Source organism: Lithobates pipiens, unplaced genomic scaffold (genome assembly GCF_037356315.1).
Source record: "Lithobates pipiens isolate NorthernLeopardFrog02 unplaced genomic scaffold, aLitPip1_a1.2 Scaffold_25, whole genome shotgun sequence".
In the NCBI taxonomy this organism is placed as follows: Eukaryota; Metazoa; Chordata; class Amphibia; order Anura; family Ranidae; genus Lithobates; species Lithobates pipiens.
In genome coordinates this window covers 214,189,605-214,206,728 of record NW_027507787.1, presented here as the reverse complement: position 1 = coordinate 214,206,728, position 17,124 = coordinate 214,189,605, and the positions used below count along the sequence as shown (strand labels likewise).

The window sequence follows — 17,124 nt, the reverse complement described above, 5'->3', positions numbered from 1 at the left end:
TGGAAGCCTTGATGGTTAAGAAGCTTTAAACTTCTGTGGGCCTCTGATGGACCGTGACTGTTTTCCCTCATGGAACACTGTAGTAACATTTTTAAACTAATAGTTTATATAGGCCAGGGATAGCCACTATAGAGGTACTTTTGAATGATGACCATGTCTTGCTGGAATACGTGACCTATCTATTGACCTTCATTTGCCATATTTCTTCTTTCACCAATCCACCCCTAAAGAGCTCAGATACATTCTGGTTTACTGGATATATAGCTTAAAGTCACAAGTCATCTATAAATAATTTGCATCCCCAGTGCTGGTTGGCCATCCTTGTAGATTATGCCTCTTGGTTTGCTCAGTGGTCTTTATTTGTTTGACATTATACAGTTTTGAGGAAATTGTCCATGTTTTGTCCAAGATGACAGGTAGTATGTTAACTACAATTTATTTCAAGGGGGTACACATAGTCCTTGTACACACGATCGGAGGTTCAGACGGAATGTGTCCGATCGGAGCGTTTTGTCGGATATTTCGACTGTGTGTGGTATGCATCGGACTGTTTCCTGTCGGAATATCCGTCGGACCAAATTTTCCAACTTGGCGGAAATATTTTCCGCCAAAATGCTCCGATCGGACATACTCCGATCATGTGTAGAGAATTCCGATTGGACAAAGTGCCACGCATGCTCAGATCAAATTCCTACATGAAAGCTATTGGCTACTAGCATGAACGTAGTCCCATCGTAACGAAATAATGTCACCACGTTGGATTTTCAGACAACTTCGTCCGACCGTGTGTATACAACAGTTTCGGACAAAATCCGACGGATTTGGTTGTCGGAATCTCCGACCGTGTGTACAAGGGCATACAGGTATTTTGTTGTTTCAAAGGGGTCACAACATCAAAGAAGAAAGTACTTTCTCAAATGTAGAGTCAAGGGAACCATTCCAATCCTGGTTTCCTTGCCATTGCTGTGCTGAGTGCTTTAAATGGCTCCAGCCAAATCAAATATAGGTATTTAAATGTAGATAGATTTTTTTTTTTGTGTCAGTTCATCTCTTGTTAGATATTCAGCTACATTTCTTCCCATTTTGTTTTTTCCTAGCTGTAATTTATACATCTTTCAGTTAAGACTTTATCTTAACAAAAAAAAGCACACTCCAGCAAGCCTCTATTTCTCATGGATCTGAGCATCAAGTGCCATTGGTAATATTGATCCATGTGCACAGAGCAGAAGGTCAAGCCTGGGACGACTAGAAGTCTCCTCTTTGTCTTACTGATGCTTGCAAGAGGCATCACTCACCCATGATTCTGTGGTCAGCAGCAGAAGTGCTAGTTAGCAATGGGAGAGGAATGAAGCCCATTACTGCAGCTGTTTAGCCCCACTTTCATATTTTTTAAGAGAAATTAGTCGCCAATTTATAGTATAAAAGCAGTTGAGTCAGACTGCCAGAAGGTTCCATTTAAAGGGTTACCGGTTAGAAAGGAGTTAATGCTGAACAAGTTTCTCTTTTTATTTTTTTCGGCTGATCTGTTATTTTCCCCTGGTGGCTGACCTATATATAAATTGACACAGCAAAGACAGTCATGTTTTCTCCATGTCTTTTTTTTTTTTTTTTCCTTCCTTGTGTTTCATATAGTGAAGAGTGGAGTAGCAGCTAAAATGCTCAGTGCACTTTAGTATGGAAAGCAGTCTTCCTGTATTTTTTTGCAGTCTGATATTCACTATAGCAACGTAGCACCAAGGATGCTGACCTCTCTCAATTCTCCAGCTCGGTTTACAATGCCCCCCCCCCCCCCTCCATACTGTATTGTCTTGTGTTTATTTTTGACTCTTAATCACCCTCGAGCAGTTTTCAAGCTGTGAAAAGAAACACATAGACTAGAAAGCGTAATAACTGATAACACATACGTGAAAAGTAGGAATCTAATACACGTTTAGATGTATCAGTCAACTATATGGTAGCATAGGAAATGCTTTATCTGTAAACTGTGTTCACATTGTCATCCACTTAACAGATTTGAACTGAGATGGCCTGCATGGCAGATTACAAACCGGTGTAAAAGTGATCTCCCTGAGTTAGGGTAATAGCAGGTTAAGGACACATGATATTTACTACAAGAGCACACAATATAGAAAGTACCGCCTCTTTGTTCCCTTGATACTCTCACCTAACTCTTAGTGTGAGTGTGCCACATGGCTCCATCACAGGCACATATGGCTGGTTTCAGCTTATGGTTCCCCACCCAAAGAGGTAATCTTTAATAACACTTTCCTCTGTGGTGTTGGTAAAAACCTAAGATAAATAAAGCCTATTAGTGAACACAACTTTCACACCATTTTTTTTTGGGCATCCACATTGTGCATAGACCTCCAAGACGAAAAAGAATATGGCAACACTGAAAGGAAGCAGTTGGTTTCATTGGAGCGTTCACTGGACATGTGAACATTTTATGTGATTCTTAAATTTGATTTTTTTCTTAATATTTTGAAGTGATTACATTTTACTTACATTTTACATGTTTTGCACAGCTGTTTACTAACTACATTTGACCATCAGCATCGGCCCTTGTCCTGGTGAAGCTTACATTCCAATGTTTCTTCAACAGTCACATGAGAAACCTCTTATCAAAATCAGTCTACTTGGTAGCCCAGTTTAATCCTCCATTATGTTTTGACTACAATCCACTTATTTAATTTGGAATGGTGTATATCAGGGATCTCGAAACTAGGGCCCTCCGGCTGTTACGGAACTACACATCCCACAAGGCATTTGATATTTACAGACATGACTAGGAATGATGGGAATTGTAGTCCCTGGACAACAGGAGAGCCATAGTTTGGAGACCCCTGATGTATATAACTCTTATAGGGCATTTTTTTGGCTTCAGCTATCTGAGCCCTAAAAACCAGGCCCAAAAAACATAATTTAGTTAAGTTAGCGACAAATGAAACCTTGCTGAAAGATGTAATTTCCATGCCTGGTCTGATCGGCTCTGAAGAGGGAGGATGACTGTCATGAAGTCAGTACTGGAGGTGTTATTTGTTAACAAGGTTGCGATGTGTAAATGTGCGCTCTGCTCTGCGGCAGCTGGAGTATAAGAGGACCCTATCCATCATTTATTCTATGGCCTCACTCTGAACCTGGCCAGCAAGAATAGAACTCTTTCACTCTCATATAAAGAAGGAAATTCCATTGACATACCAAGGTCAATCACCATCCAAATGAACTTGAGAATGGATACTTTTTTCAGGGCCTGGAAACACTTTCACCATTCATTTGCCCATTCAAGATTTTCATATGCAAAAACATCATTACTGGTTGGTAAAAGAATTGACAGAAGTTTCGACAGTAATAGAAAGACTCATTTTCGGCAGCTAGAATGTTTTGATTCGTAGCAGAATTTTCTTGTTCATTCATAAAGAAGTAATCTGAACATTCAGTGAACAGAGCAAATCCTTGATACCAACCATGTTATGTTGTTTTTGCATCAACCTGTACAGTATGCTTTAAGAAGGCCAAAAATTTACTGATTGTATTAAATACTTAGCAAACTATATCGATATATAATTTGAAAACGATTGACCCTGCACTCCAGAACAAAAGCATTTCATATATTAATATTAGAGCTGGGCAAAAATCGTTTTCAATAATGAGAGCTGGGGCCAAAGTTTTTTAACCTTTGTTATTGCTGCCAATGGATGGCGACTTTTCCTAATTCCTTAAAAACGGCTACTTGCTCCCAGAATGAGGTGACTGACTATGGAACTGTACGTGTCCACCTCTGCTTAATGTGATACTGTGGTCCTACTATATGACAGGCCATCAAAATGTGGCTACATATTACTGCTTCATTGAGCTTCTCCTTAGGCATTTTAGCTCACTAGGATGATTATAAATGACATTTGTCCAATCCAGATGACTTGCCAGTAGCTAAATGGTTTACTATGTTTAGTCAATTTCCCATTTCAGATTGCTTGGCCAAAGGCCCCATACACAGATAGTAAACGTAAAGCAATGTGTCCAATCACAATTCTCTTGTTGATAAATAATAAGACAGTTCTGAATAAAGTTTAATTTTCATGCAAAGCAATTCTAGCACAATGTAGCTATACAAAAATCCCTGCTACATTTTGTTAGAGTGATGGTTTCCACACATGTGTATCAAAAAGATCACATTTATTTTAAGCATTTGTGTTGGCTGGAATGCAGCCTTATATCCATAAGCATCAAATAGGACCTGTCACATGGATGCATTTGCCAAAAAAACGAACAGAAGACAAAGGAGAAGTAACCTGTATTGATGGTGGTCTCCTTGCAGCTGATTATTGACATATCATGATTTGTTCTACACTACACTGGGGTTGATTTACTAAAGGCAAATCCACTTTGCACTACAAGTGCACTGCAAATACACTTTGAAGTGCAGTTGCTTTAGATCTGAGGGGAAGATCTCTAATGAGGGGAAGCTCTGCTGCTTCTATGATCCAATCATGTACAAGCAAAAATGCTATTTTTCATTTTCCTTGCATGTCCCCCTTGGATCTACAGTGACTTCACTTCTAAGTGCACTTGTAGTGCAAAGTGGATTTGCCTTTAGTAAATAAACCTCACTTGGTGTGGAGGTAGCCATCTTGGTAAAAGGCAAGGCTTTGCTTTCACATACCAGATCTCGCCCTACTGGTGACTAGTGGGGCAAAATTAAAGAGGTAGCAGGAGAATTGCAGAACCTTAGAATGAATGAAGCAGGAGCAGGGAGATCCTGCAGTGCAGGTCGTCAGGTACAGCTTCCTTTACAGTAAGGAGAACAATGAGCAGCACAGTAGTGACATCACCAAATCTCACTCCAAATCTCATGAGACTAGCAGTAACAAGCATAGGGGCTTATAAGATCTCAGGCTGAAGATATGCAGTTATGAGGCTCAAGGTACTGGAGTATGACTGCTATTTTTCAGGAGGAATTAAAAACAAAGGGTACATTTTTAGGGTACACCTTAGGCACAATAAACATTACTAGATGTTCCCTGTAAAATAGTAAATCTCCACTTTTTGGGTTCAGGCTTACTTTAAAGGATAAGTTCACTTTTTCAGAAAAAATAATAAATGCATATTTTTTTGCAGGTAAAAAAAATGTTCACTTATTATTTTTTGTTGCAGAAGCCTGTAAAGCATTGCACCAGAGATCAGCAGATCGTTGATGCACTGCAGGTCTTCTGCAGACCTGTTCGTGTATTTTCATTCTGGTACCTAATACGAGGAGGCCGATACATGCTAACAGGAAGAATGAATGAACTACCACAGCACTCACAGCGCTTATAGCGCTGTGGTAGTTAATTGAAAACTACAAGCCAACAGCCGCAGAGACTGACAGACCTTGTAGTTTTCCATTCACTGAGCACTCTGAATGAGTGGCATGGCCGGGTGGGTGGAGCCCTGCATGGCCCCCTTTTAAAAAAATAAATAAATTGACAGCTAGCAGAAGGAGAAGCACACCCGCTAGCTGGCACATCGGAAATTGGGGAGGTGCGGGGGTCGGTGCATTCATAACATGTTACATATTACACCCCGACTATGGGTATAACAAGTTACATGTTATGAAAGGTGAACTTATCCTTTAAGGCCCAAGAGAATCGTAGAGTTCTGTGTAACCATGAAATATCTTATTTAATATGTGGTTGATTGCTTAATGTGGCGATTTACCAAATTGCCTGTCTCTTTCTAAGCGCAACATTTCTATTTCTTTTTCTTTTTCAGGTTGTTGTATCAACAACAGTCAATGTGGACGGCCATGTGTTGGCTGTCTCAGACAACATGTTTGTACACAACAATTCCAAACACGGAAGGCGGGCACGCCGCCTTGACCCCTCAGAAGGTACGGCTCCATCTTATCTGGAAAATGGTAGGCATACATTTACATGTCCTTTTTTTCCTTTACAATGCTTTTTTTTTTATACATCAAACTTTATTTTGACTACATGATTACATCTATTTTGTCACCTCAGTTCATTGATCAACAGACAGATGGGGGTGTCATCATTTCTAGCACACTGAAGATCCTACTTGAAAAGTGAAAAAAAAAAAAAATGAAAAAGTCTAACAGCCATTTTATTCTATTTACTTTCAGCTCAGATTTTTTCCAACCCGTTTCCCATTTCTCTAAAATCATTAAATATTTTTTTTTATTCTTTTTGTATGTTTTCTTTTGGCTTCAGCTATTTTTGCAGCTTCATTTAATTTGATATTTCTTTTTGCTGTGGTCACAGAGAAGAGGTACATTCTTAACAAATGGTTGAGAAACACATGACCAAATCACAAAGGAATTTACAATGAGGTCAACTTCCTGTCACTGGGCCCTTGTACTGCAGATGGAAGAGTGTTTGCTAGGAGAAATCTACCAAATTAATTTTTTCATGAATCCTAAGTAATAGGCATGAATTATTATTTTTTACACATTTTGGATGATGCTTTGGTTAATCTCTTTATTATTATAATTCCTGTACATGGGCAGCCTTTATATCCAACATTATGAAGGTTTAATCATGTATTGTAAACCTGCAGCTTATGCAAAATTATTTATTGGCCGCAAACATCTTTTAGAGTGAAATAAGATACTATCTGTCGCATTAATTTTCCAGCAAGCTGGAACATTTTGTGTTTCAAGCCTAAAAAACTTAGCAAAATAGCGGTCAGCCAAGTAAAAAAAACGCACAGACCATCTATTAAAAAAAATAAAAAAAATAATCATCATCAGAATTATGTGAAATTTGTCTCTGGAAAATCACACGATAATCACTGTTATGTGTAATATAATTTAGATATCAAAATAAGAGCGCAATTTACAATCTGCTGTGCTGCGCAAAAATAAACTAATTTGTTTTTCAGCAATAATGACTAAGGCAAAAGCGAACAAAATATAATAATTAGAGGTTGCCCTGAGCACAAAAGTCATTATGGTCTATGACGTATTGTTTATCCCTTTCATATGTGCTGAAGGTAGGTGTATGTTTTGCCTAGCAACCAGCACTAATGAGGTTCACAATTAAGAAGGTTGGATCCTCTCCCCTAGTCGTCTTCTTCCCTAGAGAGAGAGAACTGGCAACATTATAGGTTCAAGTAAAACAGCTCAAGCCCATGGTGCTAGGCATTGGGAGAGGTCCAAGCTCTGCCTCCCTCTAATGAGCTACTATAATCATAGCAAAACATAAGTATTTATTTTTGTAAACTGTATGAAAAAAAAAAAATTATTATCTGACTCTAAGCAGAAATTGATTTTTTTTTTTTTTTAAATAAAGAACACTCGGTTTAACATTGCCATGTGCACCTTATAGAAAGCAAAAATTGCTCTGTCCCAAAGGACAACTGTGGATAATTTTGTTTTTCTCACCACTACAAAAGATGAGATTATAGGTAGGATGCAGAACACTCATGGGTTCTTTATGTGAATTTTACATCTATTTGGGTTGGTTTGATCTTACGTAAGTAAAAGCAAGGACATGCCAAAATGCTTGCATAGTTTTTACTTAGTAGTTTCCTGATAGTGATCTGTATATTCAAAAAACAATTGCAAGGCCTGACTTGGTCCTTTTCACTGCAGGTTTTCTTTTAAATCTGGGTATTTTCTTGGGGGGGGGCTCCAAATTATTAATTTACTGCAAATTAAGGTCATCAAGAATTGTGACTTCTCAAAGGGAATAGAAAAAGAACCAAGAATGAACATGGACTTTACATTGGTAGCCACTGGTAGACCCACAATGAAAAGGAGAGCACTCAATTGAATAAAAATCCACATTTATTAAACATCATATAAAACATATTAAAATTGAACATTGAAATACATATCAAAATTGGATGGTGTTGTTCCAACTAGGTGAAACCTATATGGACACTTGAGAAACCCTGTAAGCCCATAGATATGGTGGACTCTGAAGCTGGTATAGGCAGAAGGTCTTACATATTAGGCCCTGATATGTAAGACCTTCTGCATTTACCAGCTTCAGAGTCCACCATATCTATGGGCTTACCTAGAGGGTTCCTCAGGCCCTGATATGTAAGACCTTCTGCATTTACCAGCTTCAGAGTCCACCATATCTATGGGCTTACCTACAAGGTTCCTCAGGCCCTGATATGTAAGATCTTCTGCATTTATTAGCTTCAGAGTCCACCATATCTATGGGCTTACCTACAGGGTTCCTCAGACCCTGATATGTAAGACCTTCTGCATTTACCAGCTTCAGAGTCCACCATATCTATGGGCTTACCTACAGGGTTCCTCGGGCCCTGGTATGTAAGACCTTCTGCATTTACCAGCTTCAGAGTCCACCATAGCTATGGGCTTACCCACAGAGTTCATCAAGTGTTCATATAGCTTTCACCTAGGTTGGATAACACCATACAATTTTTATATGTATTTCAATATTCTATTTTAATATGTTTTTTTATGATGTTTAATAAATTTGGATTTTTATTCAATTGAGTCCATGTTCATTCTTGGTTCTTTTTCTTTGCTTATATGTGGATGTGGAGCTACATTCTGAGTCATGTCTCAACCACTTTTCCACTATATTCTCAAAGGGGATACTTTATTCTGTTTTTAATGTCAGTAAACCAATTTGGACAATGGAAAAGTTTACCAAACCAGCACATACAGTAAAAGCGGACATGTCTTTCACAATTTGTACAATTTTTTTTTTTCTTACAATTGTGTCCATGGCATTTTAGAGAGTATTTCCAAACAAAAATCCAAGTTGAAATCCCCATGCATGCGTAAATAAAAATCTTTTTTTAATTTATTTTTTTCAGCTAATGTTCTGTATATGTACCTGCATGCATCCCTTTCCTGCTAACACCTCATTATCCAATAATCTAATGTTCGCCAGCAGTACATATACACTCCAACCCAAATCATTTCCAAGTAGACTAATTCCCCCTGCTGCTTCAGTGGACAGCTGCCATGGAAAATCTCCCGTCTTCACAATAGCATGGCAAATTATTGCAGTAGTAAAAATGAAGAACAGAAAAAAAAAAAAAAAAAGAGACCCTTCGTTGGCATTGCAAAATAGGTTATTTTACAATATTGTATTTTTTTTTTTTCTTGTCACTTTTTCCAGAAATGACTTACTAAACTGTATAAACCTTAAGCAACTTGTATCGTGGCAGCACCAGGCCTGCAGCACAGAAGTGATTTGCATGCCAAGTACTTGTAATGCAGTTAGTTTTATGCAATAACGACAACTGAATCCAGGCTGCAGGGTTTTAGTGAGTTAAAGAGAACAGATGGCCCTAGGAGAGGTAAAAGGTATAATCCTATCAGCTGGAGTATCTGCCAGCCATCTGGACATCCTAAGCACAATTACAAGACATTTTAGCAGGCAGAACAAAGGAGTCTTCATGAGGCAAGATTAGGCCTGTTTGAGTGTCTCAATATTGTGAATTCAGAAAAAGGTGACAAATTCTGTGATATTACTCTTGAGACCCCGAGATGATTAATCAAGACCCACTATCGTGAAGATGTTTACTAATAAAATACTTGATCTGAATGAAATAAAAAAAAATCTATTAAATAAAATCTATTTATAATGCATTCTAGAATTTGTCATGCAGCAGAGGGTACAAATACCCCAGCTGGTTTTGTTTAAAATCACAGGGCACAGGGAGTTGATGGGCAGTAACCAACAGCAACCAGATGGCAACACTGGGCAGCCATATATAAGCTGATCTGTAAGGCTAAAACAACCATCACCCCAAAACTAAAATAAGCCACCAGATCTGACTGGAGTTGTAAGGCAGATTTTTTTTTATCTTAATGCATTCTATTTGTTAAAATAGAAAGCCTTCTGTGGGCAGCAGACCCCCTAATACTTACCTGAGGTCCCTCTCTGTCCAGCAATGTCCACGAGTGCCTCAGCTACCCGAAATTCTCCTTCCTGATTGGCTGACACACAGCAGCGGCACCCGTGGCTCCTGCTGCTGTCAATCAAAATCAACTAGCCAATCAGGGAGGGTAGGGGGCGGGGGCTCTGTGTCTGAATAGACACAGGGAGCTGTGGCTCGGCTCGGGTGCCCCCATAGCAAGCTGCTTGCTGTGGGGGCACTGAATGGGAGGGAGGGGCCAGGATCACAGAAGAGGGAGAAGACCTGAGAAGAGGAGGATCCAGGCTGCCCTGTGCAAATCCATTTCAATAGAGAAGGTAAGTACAGGCACACCTCACTTTTAAGTACACAATGGGGTTTATTTACTAAAGCTAGAAAGTGCAAAATCAGGCTCACTTCTGCATAGAAACCAATGAGCTTCTAACCCCAGCTTGTTCAATTAAGTTTTGGTAATAAAACCTGGAAGCTCATTGGTTTCTATGTAGAAGTGAGCCTGATTTTGCACTTTCCAGCTGTAGTAAATAAACCCCATTGTGTACTTAAAAGCGGGGTATGCCTGAATACCATGTTTGTTATTTTTATAGGTAAAAAAATTACACTTTACAATCACTTTAAAGTGATTGTAAAAAATCACCCTGTAAAACAACCAATTCAGTTTAAAAAAGCAATGAAAAGCAGTATAGATATACATATAAAAAAACATTATAATTACCCTTTTTCCATTTTTTATAAGAGATTACATTCCCTCTGTTCACAGCTGCATAAGATCTGGGGGAGGAGAAGCAGCAGAACACTGAGCTTCCCAGTGAATGGGTGTGCAGCAGGGGCATGTCAGAACAAGTCATTGGAGGAGACCTGGCTGAGTTTCTAGCACAGCTAGAGAACTGACCACGATGTGCTCTCCTTGTTAGTGTGGTCAGTTTTTAATAGGAAAGCAAGGGGACTAGCAGGAACACCAGGGATTTCACATAAAGTAAGCAATAAAAAGAGAACAGGATACTTTCTCACACAAGTACATGGTACAGCAAGGACATATCAGGAATATGAAGTGTTGAGGTAACAAACACTTCAAGCTTGGATTTAGGCAACCTGATCTTAAAGTATAAGTTCACCCGTTCATAGGGGGTCACTATGGCTGAATTGTCATGCTGTAGACTTGCAGAGCTCTTGCTGTAGACTCAGCACTGCAACTTTACTCTTGCTAGAGACTTGCCATGCACATTTGCTACAAATTGGAAAAGTGTCAACTAGAACTTGTGCTTCAAGTGCTCTGCAAGTGTACAACTTGGCAGTAAAAATGTGCAGCAAGTTAACAGAGTTACAATTCAACACTGCCACAAATTTGTGGCAAGTTATCCATGCCACCGCACAAGTAGTCATTTAGGGAAGCAACCCTTCATTACCAGCATTTCAGGGTCTTGCACAATCCAAGTAGGACACAAGTGTAGGCTAGCTCATTTTTGCACCTTGATAAAACACCTTGTGCATCCTTCAAATGCTTGAAACATTGTTGATGGTTTCAAAGATGATAGTTGAATTTTTGGTGTGCTGGAAAACATTTGTAATGGTGAGATTACTGACCAATTATTGAAAGTATGAAACAGTTTTTCTTTACCAGTATTCATCCCCATAGCATTCATTTCTAATTGGTTGCTATGGGTTAATGCAGCTAACTGCTCATTATTTAATACATCCCTCAGTCATACATGCTTTGCACTACTATGGAAGCATATACAACAATGCAAATAAAATATTACAGATCTACACGTTGAAGGTAATTAATGAGCATCAAACGAGCAGGCGACACCTACAGGATATCAAAGCTACTCCCTTCTTAATTAGCAAAAACACACCGGTAATGGTTAGGTGCTCCAGAATTTTAATGATCTCTTGGTGGCATTCCCTGAAAGGGTCTGTGATCAGCCAGCGCTGTAGTTATCCATGTGTGTGGGTTGCATTTTTTTTTTTTCCCAACGCCTAAAACACAGGCAAGGGGAAATGTTTGCCTTTTGCTGCTGCTTACTGCCCCCCTCTTTATTATCTGTTTATTGTGCCCCGTATATCATTAAATCTCTCACTCAGTCTGTGTAATTCATTTTGCTATGGTCCCCATTGAACACATGTTCCTTCTCTATATGTGCATTGAAATGTATGCAAATACAGGCAGAAGGAGGCTGGCATTAGGTCCACGCTCAGGCGGCTTCTGTGTTTCCCAGTCACAAGCTCTAGACATTCCTTGAAGATATGTGTTTTCACTGGGACCCAGCTGCTAGATAGCAGAAGCTCCTTGTGCTTTCCATAGATCCGAAAAGAGGGCTTTTTTTTTTTTTTCACCCCCTTTTTCACTTCCAAAGTAAATTTGTTTACTGTAATTTTTTTTTTTTTTGGAGAATTATTTGCCATAATTGGCAGTGCTGATGAAGGTCATTCCCAGTGAGGAGACTTGTCAGTCTTTAGAGAGCTGATCCTTTTCAAATGCTCTCCATGCAATTAAGAAAAGCAAATGTCATTTGGAAGCCTCAGAAATGAAAATTTGTATGAACTTATTAGCATGAAGTCAACAAGCGCTAGTTAAGGGCAGGTTCTCAGTGTGTGCTCTGCTCCTCTGCTGCAGCAGGGGTATGCACGTGGAATGAGCAAATAGAACCTCCATTGGTCCAGCGTCAAAGCAAACAAAGGAAGGTGGCTTGTAGGGAAGGGGTGGGGGTTCTAAACAATAATGGCTAATGGTGATTAGCCACAGCTACAAAGGAGCACCTTCCTGCCAGAGCTCTCTACACATGTACATATATGATTGAATCACACTAGGGATAACCTTGAGGATAATATATTACAGTGGTCAGTAACCTATAGCAGCCAGTAATGGCTCTTTGCAACTTAGTCCAAAGATTGGTACTAAATGTTGCTCAGCAGTACAGGTACAATCCATTCATAAAACTGTTTTTTACTGTTATCAAAAAATCCTGCCATGAATACAGATGTTCATATGTAGTACAGACATACCTCGTTCTGAACTAACATTGGGGGAAACCATTAGGCTTCATGTACATATAGCCTATTATGACTGCCAGCCCCGGAAAACACAAAACCTGGCAAAATTCCGGCAATATCGCAGCGTTTTGCAGACATCGGTCAAAACGTTCCTATGGAGGTTGAACCTCCCCTTATCGCAGCAGCTCCTAAACCATCCTAACAGCCTATGTGTACATGGACACACAGGCTTTTGTGGAGTTGAGTTTAGGAGCTTTGGCAAAAAAAAAAAAATGCCAACAGCTCCTAAACCCAAGTTTATGAGTCCTTATTGTCCTGAAAAAAAGCAACCTAACTGTCTAAGGCCTCATGTACACTGCTGCTAGTAAACGGACTAGGAAAAACGAAAGTCTAAATGTTTGGACTTTAAAGGCACAGTATCGGCTCATGTACACTGGGTCGTTTAGAGTTGTTTCCAGGCAGTTGAGGTTAGAAGCATTTTTTGGAAAGCAAAAAAATGCGTTCAGGAGCATTTGAAGCACCAAATGCCTGCAACAGCTTGTAAACGCATTTAAGTTCGGTAACTCGTGTTTAGCCGTGTTTAGTTTTTAATGGAGATACGTTTCTGACCATTTGCAATGCAAAAAATGATTCTAAATGCAAGCGAATCTAAACGTGGCTAAACGCGGCATGACAAACATTTTTAAACCTCAGCTACTAGCTGTCAAGTTACATCATTCAGGAGAGGTTTTAAAACGTCCCATGTACATGAAGCCTAAATGTCACCTCCTTCAGAAATGATCAGCTGATTATGTCTTCTGGTACCTACATAGCCTCAGGTACTGTTTTTCTGCTCCATGTGGCTGAATTTAGCCAGGTTGCGTTAACTTTCTCTCCTTTAAATAGTTATTTTAGAATGTGCTAATGTTTTGGTTATTAATTATGAACTTTTGAAAACCACTACTATTTGCACTGATAATACGTAGCTCCATTGGTATACAAAAGACACCCAGTAACCAATTCTAAAAGTTCTGGGCAGGTCAAGAAATGCATTAATGGGGAGTACTCGGAATGGTCAGAGGTGGGTATGACTTCTCCGCAGGATGTGGAAACCTTGCAAAAAGATCTGAACAAATTAATGGGGTGGACAACTACATGGCAAATTAAGTTAATGTAGAAAAATGTAAAGTAATGCATTTGGGTGGCAAAATTATGAATGCAATCTATACACTGGGGGAAGAACCTCTGAGGGAATCTAGGATGGAAAAGGACCTGGGGGTCCTAGTAGATGATAGGCTCAGCAATGGCATGCAATGCCAAGATGCTGCTAACAAAGCAAACAGAATATTGACATGCATTGAAAAGGGAATTCCAGAGATAAAATGATAATTCTCCCGCTCTACAAGACTCTGGTCCGGCCGCACCTGGAGTATGCTGTCCAGTTCTGGGCACCAGTCCTCAGGAAGGATTACTGGAAATGGAGACGAGTACAAAGAAGGGCAACAAAGCTAATAAAGGGTCTGAAGGATATTAGTTATGAGGAAAGGTTGTGAGCACTGAACTTATTCTCTCTGGAGAAGAGACGCTTGAGAGGGGATATGATTTCAATATAAAAATACCATACTGGTGACCCCACAATAGGGATAAAACTTTTTTGTGGAAGGGAGTTTAAGACTCATGGCCACTCATTAAAATTAGAAGAAAAGAGGTTTAATCTTAAACTACGTGGAGGGTTCTTTATTGTAAAGCCCCATACACACTATTCGATTTTCTGCTGATTTTTTCCCTCAGATTTACCAAAACCATATAAAATGAGGAGTTTCAATTTGTATGCAATCAGGCGGGCCCTTGCACTACATGATTTTGGTAAATCTGAAGACAAAAATCTGCAGAAAATCTGATAGTGTGTATGGGGCTTAAGAGTGGCAAGATGTGGAATTCCCTTGCACAGGCGGTGGTCTCAGCGAGGAGCATCGATAGTTTCAAGAAACTATTAGATAAGTACCTGAACGACCGCAACATACAGGGATATACAATGCAATACTGACATATAATCACACACATAGGTTGGACTTGATGGACTTGTGTCTTTTTTTGATCTCACCTACTATGTAACTATGTAACTATGCATTGGCCTTTGCTGTAGGCAAAGGACAACCTGCAAAGTGTGTTAGCTCAAAACAACCAATTACAAATCATTTTTTGTTGCTTTGATGGTTGCGAGCAGATGAAAAGTGAAGTGTGATTGGTTGATGTGGGTTTCAGCATATCTGTACTCTTTGCAGTTCCTAATTAACGAGCTTGAAAGAGTTTTTCCAGTTAAAATGAGTGGAATTTAAATGAGGCGTGAAGCATTTTCACCATATTAGCTTTACCTATAGCCATAGTGCTAACAACTTAGCCCATTTCAAGCGTACACACACACGCACACAGCATTCGTCCCCGGGCTAAAAAATGGATGTCAGCAAGCTTGGCGCCCACCAAAAGACACAACTATAGGAACGACAACAAAAAGAGCATTTAGATTGTCTTGAGGACAATCAATAATACAGCACTGTCAAAACCAACCCCTGCAGGTGAGATATAGAGCAGCAGAATTCACTGGTAATAGGCGAAAGTGTATATCTTAGGATCTGCTCCTTTGCATGAAAGTCAGCATACAAAAGACCATCAAAGCTGGTAAAAAAGGTCTGTCAACACCGTGTAAAAGAAAGGCTGATCAAAGTAGAGAACAAAGCAAGTCTCACAGAGACTGAGCAGCCTTCAGCCTGAGAAGAGTCACAGTTTTGCTGGCTGCTGTGAGCCTGGAGTGACTGGAGCTTTCGCTGCTACTGCTGCTTGCCTGCTCCTCCACCATTGTAATAACTCATGCAAATGTGAACACTCCAGAGACAAAAAGAGGTCAAGTAAATGGCCCAGGGATTCATGTCGACAAACAATATTAGATGTAAAATGTGTACCTTTGACAGAAGTATTAATATAGCGCTTTTGATTTTTTTTTTTTCCCCTCTATGCATGAAAACTGAAAACTAGTAATTATAGAGTGGCAGAGGAAAATTAAGATTTGAACCAAAGGCAAAGATCGCTGATCTGAGGGAAAAAAAAAGGACGGGGACAGGGGGTGGGGGGGTGGGGGGGGATTTTAGAGAATCGCCAACCCAATTAGCCGCTTATAAAGAATCAAGAATCCGAACATTTGCTCTTCCATTTTCACTCAACAAGGCCGTGATTGACTGTGCGTAGATCTGTACAGTAAGGCAGATAAATCGCCATGCCACATGCACGCAGCGCTTAATCATTTGTAATAGCCATATTTGCTTTGACACGTAATTTGCCGTACTAAGCCATTTTTCTTGTTCGCTAGCAATCTACTTGGCCTTTGCTTTATAAAACATGTAACAGTTTTCTTTAAATACATTTCCATGCTGATGTATGAGCCCTTTTTTATTTATTTTATGTAGACAGAGTTCAGCAGAAACAACCAAAAAAAATCAAAAAAATCATGCATTTGATTTTCTTCTTTTCCACGCTTCTTTTCCTTTTTTTTAACCTATGATTTGTCATTTGGCGTTGAGATTTAGTGTAGGAAATAAAAGAGGGGGGAAAAAAGTCTAAAAACTAAAATTCCTCTTTGTTCTTTTTTTTTTTCTCGGTTTCCTCTTTGCACAAGTAGCTACACCATGCATAAAAGCGATCAGTCCCAGTGAAGGTTGGACCACGGGAGGAGCGACGGTCATCATTATTGGAGATAACTTCTTTGATGGGTTACAAGTGGTATTTGGAACCATGTTGGTATGGAGCGAGGTAAGCACTGAGAATCAGCTGGCTTTGAACTGTATGTAGTGTGTTCTTACTGATTCCCAACAAGCTGTCAATACTCAATTGACAAGCTGTATCAGGAGGATTTATTTCAAACTCCTTTTTTTTTTTTAATCTGTGAATTTGCAAGTGGCTGTAGGGTTGGACAGTTGGAAAACAGAGCCAAGGAACATCTGGGCCCCCTAGTGGAATGTTGCAATAGGCCTTTAAGCACAATTTGACCAATTAGTGCTTTTTCTTAAAAACTACAGCAGGCATTTTGCGGCCATATGGAGACAATTTTCATATAAATTATGCCCTGTGGCCTTTCCTGACAACCAAATTCAGGGATCACTTACAGACATTTTCCCCCAAGAAACCTTTACTAAGGTTTTGACAGCATTATGTTTGTTTTGTGCTGGTGGTGCCCATTATATTAGATATATATTGGTATATAAACTGTATGCTGCCTTGTATTGAAAATAATGACTT

The 17,124-nt window shown here is 39.5% G+C and overlaps 1 protein-coding gene across 23 annotated transcripts in view; it reads left to right on the top strand.

Moving 5' to 3' along the window:
* Positions 1–17,124, top strand: part of EBF3 (EBF transcription factor 3) — a 214,631-nt gene that overhangs the window by 138,907 nt on the left and 58,600 nt on the right. For 12 of the 23 annotated variants that reach the window (XM_077455525.1, XM_077455519.1, XM_077455521.1 and 9 more), the window contains exons 8-9: positions 5,749–5,893; positions 16,505–16,638. In XM_077455525.1, coding sequence (XP_077311651.1) covers positions 5,749–5,893; positions 16,505–16,638 — 279 coding nt within the window. The remainder of the gene's footprint in view (positions 1–5,748; positions 5,894–16,504; positions 16,639–17,124) is intronic. The other 11 variants (XM_077455527.1, XM_077455520.1, XM_077455539.1 and 8 more) reach the window with 3 other exon arrangements.